Source organism: Stegostoma tigrinum, chromosome 5 (assembly GCF_030684315.1).
Source record: "Stegostoma tigrinum isolate sSteTig4 chromosome 5, sSteTig4.hap1, whole genome shotgun sequence".
Taxonomy (NCBI): Eukaryota; Metazoa; Chordata; class Chondrichthyes; order Orectolobiformes; family Stegostomatidae; genus Stegostoma; species Stegostoma tigrinum.
The window spans coordinates 22,307,018-22,320,643 of NC_081358.1; the positions used below are offsets into that span (position 1 = coordinate 22,307,018).

The 13,626-nt window shown below is 42.2% G+C and overlaps 1 protein-coding gene across 1 annotated transcript in view; it reads right to left on the reverse strand.

Annotated features, from left to right (window-relative positions):
• stmn2b (stathmin 2b) overlaps positions 1 to 13,626 on the reverse strand; it is a 58,970-nt gene that overhangs the window by 4,691 nt on the left and 40,653 nt on the right. Inside the window, exons 2-3 of the mRNA XM_048530008.2 lie at positions 5,335 to 5,430; positions 4,661 to 4,839 (exon numbers count right to left, since the gene is read on the reverse strand). Coding sequence (XP_048385965.1) covers positions 4,661 to 4,839; positions 5,335 to 5,430 — 275 coding nt within the window. The remainder of the gene's footprint in view (positions 1 to 4,660; positions 4,840 to 5,334; positions 5,431 to 13,626) is intronic.

The window sequence follows — 13,626 nt, forward strand, 5'->3', positions numbered from 1 at the left end:
ACAACATTTACACCTGTAAATATGGCAGTCCCTTTAAAAGGAAGTGAGGGATAAAGTAGGAAGCTATAGGCTAGTTTTTACTTCATTGCTCTCCAGTACAGTTGTAGGAAAATCATCGCCTCTGACTAAACAGAATTGAGTAACAGGAACTTAATTTCCTATCGATTCTTCCAATCCATGTAGAATGTTACTTAGGGTCTCTAATGCAATTAGTAATGTTGTTAAATTGGTCAGAACACCTAAATGCTCTGCTTCTCTGCTTATGTAACAGATTAGTTGAGCTTTATGGAGAGCTGAAAATTTTGTAAGAACAGTAGTATTATAAAAAGTTGAATTTCCAGCACAATGGGAAGGGTCCTTATTGTCACAAACCATGTGTTACAAATGAGTGGGTATTGAATCTGTATAAATAATGTATCATACTGAGGGGTTACTACATTCTTATTAATAATGTATCACATTGGGGAGCTATTGTAACATATATTACAGTGAGAGGTATTGCAATTAGTATATGTTACAGCACAGGGTAGTTTATTCCTATGCTATCGTTCAATGATTCAAACTGTTCTTTAAGGTCAGACTGACAAATTATTGCAGTGTGTGAAGTTGCATGGGGTCCAGGGGGTACTAGCTAGCTGGATAGAGAACCAGTTGGGCAACAGGAGACAGAGAGTTGTAGTGGAAGGGAGTTTCTCAAAATGGAGAACTGTGACCAGTGGTGTTCCACAGGGATCTGTATTGGGACCACTGTTGTTTGTGATGTACATAAATGTTCCGGGTGAAGGTATAGATTGCTTGATTAGCAAGTTTGCAGATGACACTAAGATTGGTGGAGCAGCAGATAGTGAAGGGGACTGTGGGAGAATGCAGCAGAATATAGATAGATTGGAGAGTTGGGTGGAAAAATGGCAGATGGAGTTCAATCCAGGCAAATGCGAAGTGAAGCATTTTGGAAGATCCAATTCAAGAGTGAACTATACAGTAAATGGAAAAGCCCTGGGGAAAATTGATGCACAGAGAGATCTGGGTGTTCAGGTCCATTGTATCCTGAAGTTGCCAACGCAGGTCGATCGAGTGGTCAAGAAGGCATATGGCATGCTTTCATTCATCGGACGGGGTATTGAGTACAAGAGTTGGCGGGTCATGTTGCAGTTATATAGGATTTTGGTTTGGCCACATTTGGAGTACTGTGTACAGTTCTGGTTGCCACATTACCAAAAGGATGTGGATGCTTTGGAGAGGGTGCAGAGGAGGTTGGTATGGAGGGGGCTAGCTATGAAGAGAGGTTGAGTAGATTGGGATTATTTACATTAGAAAGACGGAAGTTTGGGGGGACCTGATTGAGAGGTATAGACAGGGTGGATAGCAAGAAGCTTTTTCCCCCAGAGTGGGGGACTCATTTACTAGAGGTCATGATTTCAAGGTGAGAGGGGAAAAGTTTAAGGGAGATATGTGTGGAAAGTTCTTCACGCAGAGGGTGGTGGGTGCCTGGAACGCGTTGCCAGCAGAGGTAGTACAGGTGGGCGCAATAGCATCATTTAAGATATATCTAGACAGATACATGAATGGGAAGGGAGCAGAGGGATACAGATCCTCAGAAAATAGGTGACAGGTTTAGACAGAGGGTCTGGATCGGCTTGGAGGGCTGAAGGGCGTGTTCCTGTGCTGTAGTTTTCTTTGTTCTTTATCAATTTCTTGTAATCATTTACACCATAAATGTGGAATCGCATTACCAACAAGGTGAGTCAATTTTCAAGTATTCATGAAAGCTAATTACGAAAAAAGCAATCATTAAATTTCTGCTTATCTAATGTGCCAAATTAGAAAGAAACATGTTGTGAACCTAATCTAGTGAGGTGATGAAGGCCTAATGTTTGACTGTTGCATTGTTCATGCTACATGACTTCTGGTGCATTGTTATTTCTTTACAGTGCAGATTGAGCAAATGGAAACACTGACCACATGAGTTTCCTGAGAATAAAAGTGCTGGAGGAACTCTGTCAGCCTGGAAGCAGGGGTAATATCTGGAGTCCAATATGGCTTTTTGAAGAGGAGTTACGCTTCTATACCTGTTGAGTCAATCCAGCACTTCCTGCAAGGCAGCCGGTGCCTGATCAAGTGACTGGTCCTCTGGCAGGTGCTCAGAACCCTGCTGCACTCTTCCTGTAACCCCCAACATCACTTGCCTTTGTGTTGGCCCCCCCAGTGATGCTGGCATTCTGATCTACTCTTCTGGCACTCCTCATGGCCTCCTCTATAGTGCTGCTGTGCGCATCTGATTAGCTAGCATCTGCTGACAGGCAGGACATCTGCCCTGAGTTTTCAAGTTCAAGGGAAGATTCATTTGCAATTTTGCTATTATCTGATTGATCTGTTTCTCAGCAGACACCCCCTGTGCAAATGCTCTCTAACAGGCAGGCAAGACCCCCCAGTGCTTCAACAAGACTCTGCCCTTCAGGTTTTGTATTAGAGAGAGATGCCTGAAAAGCAGAAATAACAAGGTGTAGAGCTGGATGAACACAGCAGGCCAAACAGCATCATAGGAGCAGGAAAGCTGATGTTTCAGGCCTAGACCATTTTAAAGCATGTAGGTTTACAAAAGTGTCAGGATATCAGTTTGGCTCATCTTCCTTAGGTTAGCGGGGTGGTAATTTGGCTAAGTTGCACAATTCTGATCGCACAAGATATACAAAGACTGAAGTTCTAAAGTTGCTACCAATATTTCACGATCGAATAGAGTTCCAAAACTTATTACCAGGTGCACAGGCGAATAAAATTAATTTGGCTAGCAACACCATGACTCCAAGGAACACAAAATGCACTGCATGAATCAGACCCAATCTGGCAATAATTTAGCTCAATTTGAGCAGACTTATTGTCATATCTAAAGGTGAGTGCTAAACCAATCAGCCCAGTGGGAGGAGGGGGATTTCAGGTCTGAAGCTTGTCTGTTTACTTTGCTTGATTTTACATTGCATGGAGTCAAGGGGGAGATTGCAATACTGAGTTACATCCTGCTACAGTAAGCAAACGGAATATTAGCTTCAGCAGCATTGTACTGTCATTGATGGATCACAAAGTTATTGCGACAGACTTTTAAAATAAATCTTGGTTTGTGATTTCATTAACAGTGATCTGGCATAAAATATCACTGATATTGAAAGTTGGTCACATCTCCTCAGGAAAAATAAAACAAACTTTAATCCGTACAATCCTGAACATGCTGTGCAGACTCAATCTTGCCTAATATTTTATAAATGACAGTCATGTTAACAAAGTTTTTCATATTGCACTCATCAGGTCAAACGCAAGAATGCAAATTTCAAATGATCACAACATTTTCAAACATACACAGGTGCTGGCGGAACAACAAGTCAAGGAAGACCTACTAGCCAATCAGCAGCCTTTTCTTTTGTCATGTAAATAGTTGTGATTATTTGTTATTTAGCATTCTCGAGCTTAACCTGGTGACTACAAGATGAAGAGCTTCAGAAAATTCTTTCCTTTCATCAATATTCAGTTATTCTTATTGGGCCTTCAGCAACAAACTTTGATGTACTAGTTTAGATTCAATTCATTCAATTATGTGTGATGCATTGTCCAATAACACATAGCTCTCAGTCAAAACAGTGAAGGTCTGATATACAATATCTTTGCTAAAATTCATGTATTATTGATACAAAACTCAAATATGTGTTTTTGCTCTTAAATTCACTATGAGCTTAGACATTGCAATAATGAATGTGCCTGAATTATTCATAAGTAATAAGCAATCTTAGAATGGCAGAAAATTCTATTTTCTGAGACTCAGGTCTTTTCTCTTGGCTGTGTTGAAGATGCATTTAACTTAGCAGCCTCCAGTACCAAATAGAATTGAATATTAAAATTTTACTGATGATTTAAATGGCAATCAGAAACACTGTAATCAGGAGGCAGCAAACAACTTAAAGGAAAAAGCAGAGAGAACTGCAGATGCTGTCAATCAGAAACAAATATGGAAATTGCTGGAAAATCTCAGCAGGTTTGGCAGCATCTGTGAAGAGGAACCAGAGTTTCGGGTCTTATGGCCTTCAGAAACTTCTGTTTTTTAATCAACTGAAAAGGCATGAGAATGGTACAAGCTTTTGCCTGAGTACAGTGCATAATTTATCATTCAATACCTGAACTATGCACTTCAAATTATTTCTGCAGACTTTACAGAAAATATGGGGCTGATAGTTTGTTGTATTGCTGATATTGCTAAGCGATAGTATTAAATAATTCCATTAAAATGTGAGCTAATGGTGAAAATGTGTTTAAAAAATTCTCCTAAAGGCATTTTGTCAACTAATAGGCAGTTTCAAGTTTCTGATGGTTGCTCAGAACCTCCCACAAATATCCATGTTAGAACCTGAGTAGTGAGTATTGGTGAACTGACAAACATTGGGACAATGATAGTTCAGGCCTCCCCTGACATCCACATGCACATGGAAGTCAAATCAAATATTCCTATTGCTAACTGTAGCTGAAATTATCAATTTTTTGCAGATCAGGGATTAAAGTTGAATATCCTATGAGAGAATTAAAAAAGCCAAGTACCACACACAATCATCAATGAAGCCCTGTCATTTCATTTTGCAAGTTGAATTGTATTTGGTATGATCCAAAGAATTATTTTTACCTTCCTCCTGTCTTCAGCAGCCTCGAGCTTCTTTTGGATCTCATCCAGAGAAAGGTCCTTCTTCTTTGGAGGAGACAGAGGACGATCCAGTGCTGGCACTGCTTCTGGTGAAGGTGGCTTCAAGATCACCTCAAAGGACTGACCCGAGGCTCGCTTGTTGATTTGTTTAACTTGCATGTCTGAAGAAGATTTGATGTAATGCAAACATGTGCATTTTACAAACCAGTGCAGCAATTGGAAACAGAAAAATAGGTGCTTGTGGCTCTGCACAGTCAGAATGAATTGTGAACAACTAAAAACACTGTTTGATCTGACAAAAACTTTATGCCTTACTTTTTCCTGATGAGCACAAGTCGCTCTTAAACAATTTTTGTTGAATGTAATGGTCATTCTCATGCCACACAGTAACATTTTCCAGGCTTTACTATGCAACTATACTGAAAAGAGAAAGTGTTTTTTTTCTTTTAGGACTGTTATCTATACTAAATGATTACTTTTTGAGTCCAAACTAATTATCAGACGAACGCTAATTTTAAGAAAAAAAATCCATCTGAACTACCATCAGCTCCATAAAACACATCTTTTATTGCAATTAGCTCTGTCACCTCTTTGTAATTGTTATGAGCAACTGCTTCCTGTTAGACTGTGAGTTTAGACTGTCAAGAATGACTCACCATCATAGTTATAGAACGTGGCAGCATGTGGTTCAGAATAGAAGCAGGAACATATCAGAGAGAGCATGGAGAGCTCCTTCATTTTTTCTTTATATGCTGCAATAAATTAAAAGCAAACAGGATTAATTTTTACTCTTTTTACACAATGTTACACAGAAGGCTGACAAAAATACAGGTTGAACACAATGGAACTCAATGCAAAGGGCAGACTAAGACAAAATTGTTTATCTGGGGGACCACCTGTAACAGCAATACAGCCTTGGGCCTGAATTGGTAAGAACTTGTTTATAAGTTGAAAGTGGGATTTTATTACATTTAGGGAAATGTCTCATAGCTAAGCCTATTTTTCAAAAAGAGGCAGAATATTTTAGTTGAAATTGTCAATTTATAATCAATAATATGAGAGAGAAATGCAAAACATGCAATCAAGATGGAGAATAGTCTCCAAAAGCAATGTTGCTTAAGAAAGGACAGCTTATTTCCCAACATGCCCCATTAAGTTGTAGGAAAGTAGCTGACTGACTGTCTGTTATCACCTGTTAAAAGCAATAGCACATCACAGGATATGCACTGATACTGCAGTATGTTCCAACCATTCATAGAGGCATAGAGTTATACAGCACAGAAACAGACCCTTCAGTCCATGCCAACCAGATATCTGACCTAAATCCAGTCCCATTTGCCAGCATTTGGTCCTTTTCCCTCTAAACCCTTCCCATTCATATACCCATCCAGATGCCTTTTAAATGTTGTTTTAACTCAGTTTAAATAATCGATGGAGATCACTTTTGAAGTTGAAGGTCATGGGAACTATTCTCCAGTCTTTAAAAATCTACATGAACTAGCTCCAACTGCATTGCAAAATGAAAGTAAATGATCAGCCTATAATGCTTGATCTGTGAGATTGGGGACTGACAGGGTTAACAGATGGGAGCTGCAATAAAATAAACAAATATTACAATGACCATTGTTACAACATCTCTTGGAAACAGATACCATTTTTAATGGATATGCAAACCTGTCCTTGTGCTCTCAAACATCCCATATACGTGAGCAAATATTTCACTGAAATTCATTGAGGAACCGTTCAAACCAAAACACACTTAAGAAATCAATGCAATGTGAACATTGAACCTTTATTTAAATACATTTTGAACAGAAATACTTGCGTTATCATTTCATTATTTAAATATGGTTAGCCAGGGCTTATGTTGTGAAGTTCTCTTGGGTTTTGGTGATAATTTATTGGAAAGCTGATAACACACATGTTGATACTTTACATGAATATTATCTCTCTGCATCTAACCTAATGTTTATATGAAGCTGTACTCCACTATATTTCACAGTACAGTAAGAAAGGTTTAGTTTTACATTTGGTAATTTAGCTTCATCATCCAGTACTGCACTGATAAATATTTGTCACCGCTAAAGGATTTAATTTCCAGTAGTTAATTTTCACGACATTTGAAATAACTGCACAAAGACTGGTATCCCATCTCCAAATCACCCTTTATTTACTTGTGTACAGTACAATGACTGTAGCCAGCCTGCTCAGAGTCAATCCCCTGACCTGTGGAGATTTTAATCTTTTGGTTATATTAGTCAGCCCAGGTTAACAAGCCCAATCAAGAACCTTGTAGTTAATTAGGCCCACCTGGTTCCAATCACTACATGAATTCCCCACCCACGTAGTCTGGGGATGGAGGCCTGGTCTTTTGTTTGTAGCTTTTTTTGCAGTGTTTTCATCCCAGGTCTGGTTCCTCTGACTCAGACTCAGACATGGGTGATGTGTACCAGACAGTGGCCCGTCTCTTGCACTTGAAACGTCTTGGGAGAGTTTCCTTAACTTCTTTTGGTGATAATGGTATCAAGATTACATCCATCTCAGACTCTGAGATTTGCTTGACACTAGATGGAGGAGGAGCACCTATGGTTTCTGCTGGTCATTCAGTGTGTTCTGAGGGACCACGTATGTTTTGCTCTTGCTCCGTTTGTGAGGTAACAGCTTTTAGGTGATCCACATGTTTGTTCTGGACTGGTATCACCTACCTAAACTCTGTAAGTCACAGGACCTGACCTCACATCAACCTCGTCACATACCCTTGCTGGGCCATTTCCATGGTTCTGGCACTGAACTTCATCTCGGGAATTAAACAGTCTCTCTCTCACTTAGAGGAGGCCTGTGGTGAGCATTGGTGTTCCTGCTGCCACTTCTCCCCTTTCCCAGGTCTGGGAATATTAGGTTTAACCTGGTATGGAGTATTCTCCCCATCAGCAACTCTGCTGCAGCTATCCCTGTTGTTGTATATGGGAGGTCCTATTGTTGAACAGGGACTGACACAATTTGGTCTCAATTGATGCTGTCGGCTGCTTCTTTAAGCTGCCTTCAATGTTAGAAACGCTCTTTCTGCTTGACCATTGGATGAAGGATGGTAAAGAGATGTCCTTATGTGGCGAATGCCATTGGATTATTGGAAATATTGAAGTTCCTGCTGCTAAATGACGTCCAATTGTCCGTAACCAATAATTCAGGGAGTCTGTGTTTCGCAAATGATGCTCACAGCTTCTCAATCGTCATCCCTGAGTTTGCTGAACTAACTTTATGCACGTCTAACCATTTTGAATGGGCATCCACTATAACCAGGAACATTAGCCCTTGAAAGGACTGGCATAGTCAACATGCTAGAGTCCAGGATTTTCCTGGCCATTCCAATGAATGAGGTAAGGGGTGGTGCTGCTGGTAGCAATTTTTGTACTTGTTGGCACTCTGAGTATTGCCCCACCAATGCAGTTATTTTGGCATCCAACCCTGGCCACCAAACATAGCTTCTTGCCAGCATCTTCATCTTGGAAACCCCTGGATGATGCTGGTGGAGTTTGGCCACTATCTGGTAGCGACCTTTACTCGGGACAATCACCCTTGCTCCCCACAGTACTATGTCATTCTCCAGTGATCTGGTCTCGCTGTGTCCAAAAAGGTTTCAATTGTGGGTGCGATGGCCCTTCTGTTTCTCCCACTTCCACCAGCGGTTTCAGTTTCACTAGGATCGGATCCTTTTGTGTCCACAGTCTGATATTGTTTGTGGTGACTGGAAGGGTGTCCAGAAAGTTTAAAACCAAAATGGACTGTTCCAGGGGAGGCACCACCAGTGAAGTATCTGCCAGTGGGAGGTGGCTCAAAACATGCACATTGGCCACTTGGCTTCCTGGTTGGTGTTGTAGCTTGTAATTGCACGTGCTGAGAATAAGAGCCCAGTGCTGAATTCTATTGGAAGCTATGGGTGGCACTGCCTTGTCTTCCATCAGTAGCCCTAGCAGGGGTTTGTGCTCTGATGACAAATTCCCATCTGTAAAGTTACTGGGGGAACTTCCTCACGTCAAAGGTGACCACCAAACCTTCCTTCTCCATCTGGGTATATTTGCGTTTGATGTCAACCAAAGTCCAGGAAGCATACACTATCGGGTGTCCCTTTCCATTGGACCATCAGTGAGCTGATACCACCCCGATACCATATGGAGAAGCATCACATGTCAGCACGACTTCTTGCTTCAGATTTTAAGTGGCCCAACACCTCAGATGATGATAGTTGCTTTTTCACTTCCTTAAAGGCTGGTTCTTGGCTACACAACCATTTCCAAGCCTGACATTTTCCATAGCAGGTTTAAGGGTGCTGAGATGAAGGCCAGGTTATGAATGAATATTTGTTAATAATTCACTAACCCAACAAAAGATCTAAGCTCCAGTACAGACATGGGGGCCAGGGCACCTTTGATTACGCTCACTTTCTCTTCCAACGTGTGTAACCTGGTTTTGTTGACTCTGTAACCCATGTAGGTCATTTGGGGTGCCTAGAACATGTCTTCCCCTCTAAAAAGTGTTTGCCCGCCTGGGAGAAAGATTTAAGTACAATTCCAAGTTTTCCAGGTGCCCTCTATTGGTCTTCCCTGTGACTGGTACATCATCCAGATAAACTTGTGGTAGACCTTGTAAAATGCTCTCCATGTTCCGCTGGAAAAGAATGCAGGCTGATGATAACCTAATACCATACTTGTGTAATGGTATAAACCCTGATGGGTATTAATTGTAGTGTACTTCTGGGACTCCTCATCCAGTTGCAATTGCAGGTAGGCGTGGCTCATGTCCAGCTTCATAATGGACCCACCAACACTGTGTACAAGTCCTCTATGCGAGGGATCAGGTATTTATCCAGCTGTGAGAAGTGGTTTACTGTTTGCTTAAAAGGTGAACAAAGCCGTCAGGCTTTATGATCGGTACAACTGGAGCTGCCCTTTCTGCAAATCACACTGGTTTGCTGAATCCTTCACCTCCCAGTCTCCTGATTTCCCTCTCTACTTTTGTTGACAAGGCAAATGGTACTTGGCAGGCCTTACAAATCTTGGAATTGTGTCCTTGACAACATGTAAAATGGATTTGGTTCCCTTCGATAGTTCCAAGCCCTTCTTAAACTCCTAGGTATTTTGCTGGGACTTCACTGCGGCAGCCATTTTCCAATTGAAAAATGTTGACCCAATTGAGATGAATCTTTGTCAACCAATTCCACTCCAATAGGATTGGGCCTGAGACTTTTAGTACCATCACTGGTAACTGCACTAACTGTTTCTCATGGCAGACTGGAATCAAGTCTTACCTTTAATCTGCAATGGTTCCCCCGAGTATGTTCTCAGTCTGGCTAAGGTCTTACGCAAACTTAAAAGTTGGAGTCCTGAACAAATCTTATTAAAGATAATTCTGCAGCCACAGATACAGCTGCACTTGTATCAAACCCATGGGAACTGGGTGACCATTTAACGAAACAATGATTTTCACTGTCTCTAATTTGGGTGTCCCTAAGCAATTTACTGGCCGATGAGTTTTCTTACTCAAGTCAGGCCTTGTGGGACTCCTTTGCTGTCTCTAGTCCACATACAATGGTTTGCTAGCCCAGATGCTGAAGAACTGTTCAGTCACTTGGCCAAAGGCCAGCTTTGTTGTGGTGTTCTGCTTTGGGTTGTCCTATGGTCCTTCTGCTCAGGACATGTCCTACATGATGCTCTGATTGCCTATACTCAAGTGGTGTTCCCCAAGCTCAGTTGGAGAGGTCAGGATTCCACTTCCATTGGGATGCTCTGTAGTTCCCGTGCTCCACTTGTTGCATTTTCTAATGACAAGGTCAACTTCAGTACCTGTCTGAAGTCCAGCTGGGCTTCCACTGTTATCTGCACTTTGGCATGGTTACTTCATTAATCCCACATCCCAAACGGTCTCTTAGCATCTCATTAAGGGATAATCTAATATCACATGCCTCTGCTTGTTGTAGTAACTGTGTCAAAAATTCCGGTATGGCTCCCCTGGTTCTTTACTGGCTGAATAAAACCAATAGTGCCTCAGGATTAGAAGAGGTTTTAGGTTCGTAGTATTTCTGAACCAACTCTGTTAACTCTTGGAAAGTTAAGCTCCTTCTAACCAAAAATGCTATGTGCCCACATGCAGTCAGAAGGACTACTCATTGTTGTTCATCTGTTCCAATGTCATTTGCCTGGAAAAAATATCACATTCTTTTCACATACTGGGCCTGGTTTTCCATAGCTGGGTCAAAGGAGTCACGCTTCCCAAATAGAGGCATGATGTCAGAAATGCTTACCCCCAACTCCAAGATGACAGTTGTAAGTGAATGTTCTTCAGGCACAGTCTGTTTTCTCCCGTCGTTACTGAAATAACTGTTCAGAGGCCGGTATCCCATCAACAACTCACCCTTTATTTATTGGGGCACAATCCACTGGCTATGGCCAGCCAGCTCGGAGTCAGCTCTCAACTGAGGAGATTCTAATCTCCTGGTTAGATTGTCAGTCAAGGCTTTCCCTGATCGATTGGGGTTGTTAACCCAGGCCAAGGGCTTTGTAGTCTAAGAGGATCACCTGGTTCCAATCACTACAGTATCATAACTGGTTTAACATTATTTTAATGTGCAGTGGTGGATTGAAAAATACTTCAGTCTTGCAATTTGTTTGCCCCTTTTCTGCTGCCTGGTTAATTTTCACTTGTCCATCGTCAGCTACTTTAGGTTCTCTTCTTAATGTGCAGGATTTAGATATTCTCATTCAGAAGGCTCATTTGTATACCCCTTGAAACCAGGAGTTTCTGAAAATCTAATTTGGTCTATGTTTAAACACAGCCTACATGACCCAATGTTCCTAATGACTCAGAAAGGCTGCTTTTCTTTCCTGACATCTGTTTGGAGGTTTTTAAGATGTTCTGTGAAACGGTGGCTCAGTGGTTCACACTGCTGCCTCACGGTGCCAGGGATCTGGGTTCAATTCCAGCCTTGGGTGACTGATCTGTGTGAAATTTGCATGCTTTCTCCTTGTGTCTGTATGGGTTTCTTCTGGGTGTCCCAGTTTCCTCCCACAGTCACAAAGATGTGCAGGTTAAGTGGATAGGCAATGCTGACTTCCCTGGAGTTTCAGGGATGCCTAGGCGAGTCGGATTAGCCAGGGTAAACCAAGGTTATGGAGATAGATTGGGTCTGGATTGGATGCTCTTCAGAGAGTTGTTGTGGACTTGTTGGGCTGACTGGCCTGATTCTGCGCTGTAGGGATTCTGTGATACAAGATCAGTCTCAATATTGAGCCCAGAATGGCATACTGTGTGAATTTCAGTGTAAATCTCATCAATGTACAAAAGTAACAAAGTTTATCCTTATTTTAAAGTGTAGAGAATGTGGGAAATATTATGTAAGCTCTACAACTCAGAGCAAAAACTGACACATTTCTTTAAGTGCCCTGTCAGATGAGACAGATATTAAGGATAATCTGTTGCAGAGCTATTCTGTGACTGAGACAGTTGCAGTTGGTTATCTATTTATGAGAACCACGCAGATAAAAATAGAATGGGAACCTAATCCTGACATACTTCCAGACTTTAATTTACAATAAGTTAGAGGTAAAGTTGTTACTGAGTCATAGGGTTACTCTTGTATCAGGGAGAGATGACTGGTGGTGTTTTAGCCTGGGGATCACCAGGCCTCAGGCAAAACTAGGCAATAAGTAGGGAAGTCCTGTGTGGTAGACTTGAACCCATGTTGTAAGTGTCATGCACCAGCTTTCCAGCCAACTGAGCTAACCAAACAGTATCAGAGGAGCAGGAAAGTTGACGTTTCAGGCCGGGACTGTTCTTTGGAAATGGGGGGAGGGGAAAGGAGCTCAGAAATAAATAGAGAGAGGAGGGTTGGGCCTGGGGAAGGGAGGTGGGATGGTGATAGGCGAGTGCAGGTAGGCAGCGGTGAGGATTGGTCAGTGGGATGGGTGGGGCAGATTGGTGGGCCTCTTTCAGTGTCACAATGATAACACCTGCAAACTGGAGGAGCAGCACCTCATATTCTGTCTTGGGAGCCTACAGCCCAATGGCCTAATCATGGATTTTACCCGTTTCAAGATTTCCCAGCTCCGGCCTCATCCCATGGCCAACCCTCCCTCTTAACCCCGCCTCCTTGACTGGGCACAACCTGTCCATCTTCTCTCCCACCTATCCACCCCACCCTTCCCAATGACCAATCCCCACCACTCCCTACCTACACTCACCCATCACCATTCCACCTATTCTTTCCCAATCCCACCCCTCTTCTCTATTTATTTCCCAGCTCCCTTCCCTTCTCCGTTTCTGAAGAAGGTCCTGACTCGAAACTTCAACTTTTTAGCTCTTCCGATGCTGCCTGGCCTGCTGTGTCCCTCCAGCTCGACAGTTTGTTATCTCTGACTCCAGCACCTGCAGTTCTTACTATCTCTGAACTAACCAACCCCCTTGACTTACAGAGGCACATATTACAAGCACACACTTCCAAATCCAAACACCACAGTTTCAGTCTGATCCTACAAACAGGAACATGAGTGGATACTTGGTTAATCCTCAATACGTAAATACAACTAAACTCTTAATTAGTACACAATTAGCAGATTCCCATCAAATGAGCAAAAGAATCTAGCTTTGGCAGTTCTTAGATCATAGAATCCCTACAGTGTGGAAACAGGCCATTTGGTCTAACAGATTCACACTGCCCCTCCAAAAAGCATCCCACCCAGACCCATTCCCTTACCCCTGCATTTTCTCATGTCTAACCCACCTAACCTAAACATCCTTGGGCACCATGGGCAACTTAGCATGGCCAATCCACCTACCCTACACATCTTTGGACTGTAGGAAGAAACTAAGGCAACCCGGACGAAATCCACATAGACACAGGGAGAATGTGCAAGCTCACACAGGCAGTTGCCCAAGGCTGGAATCGAATGTGGGTC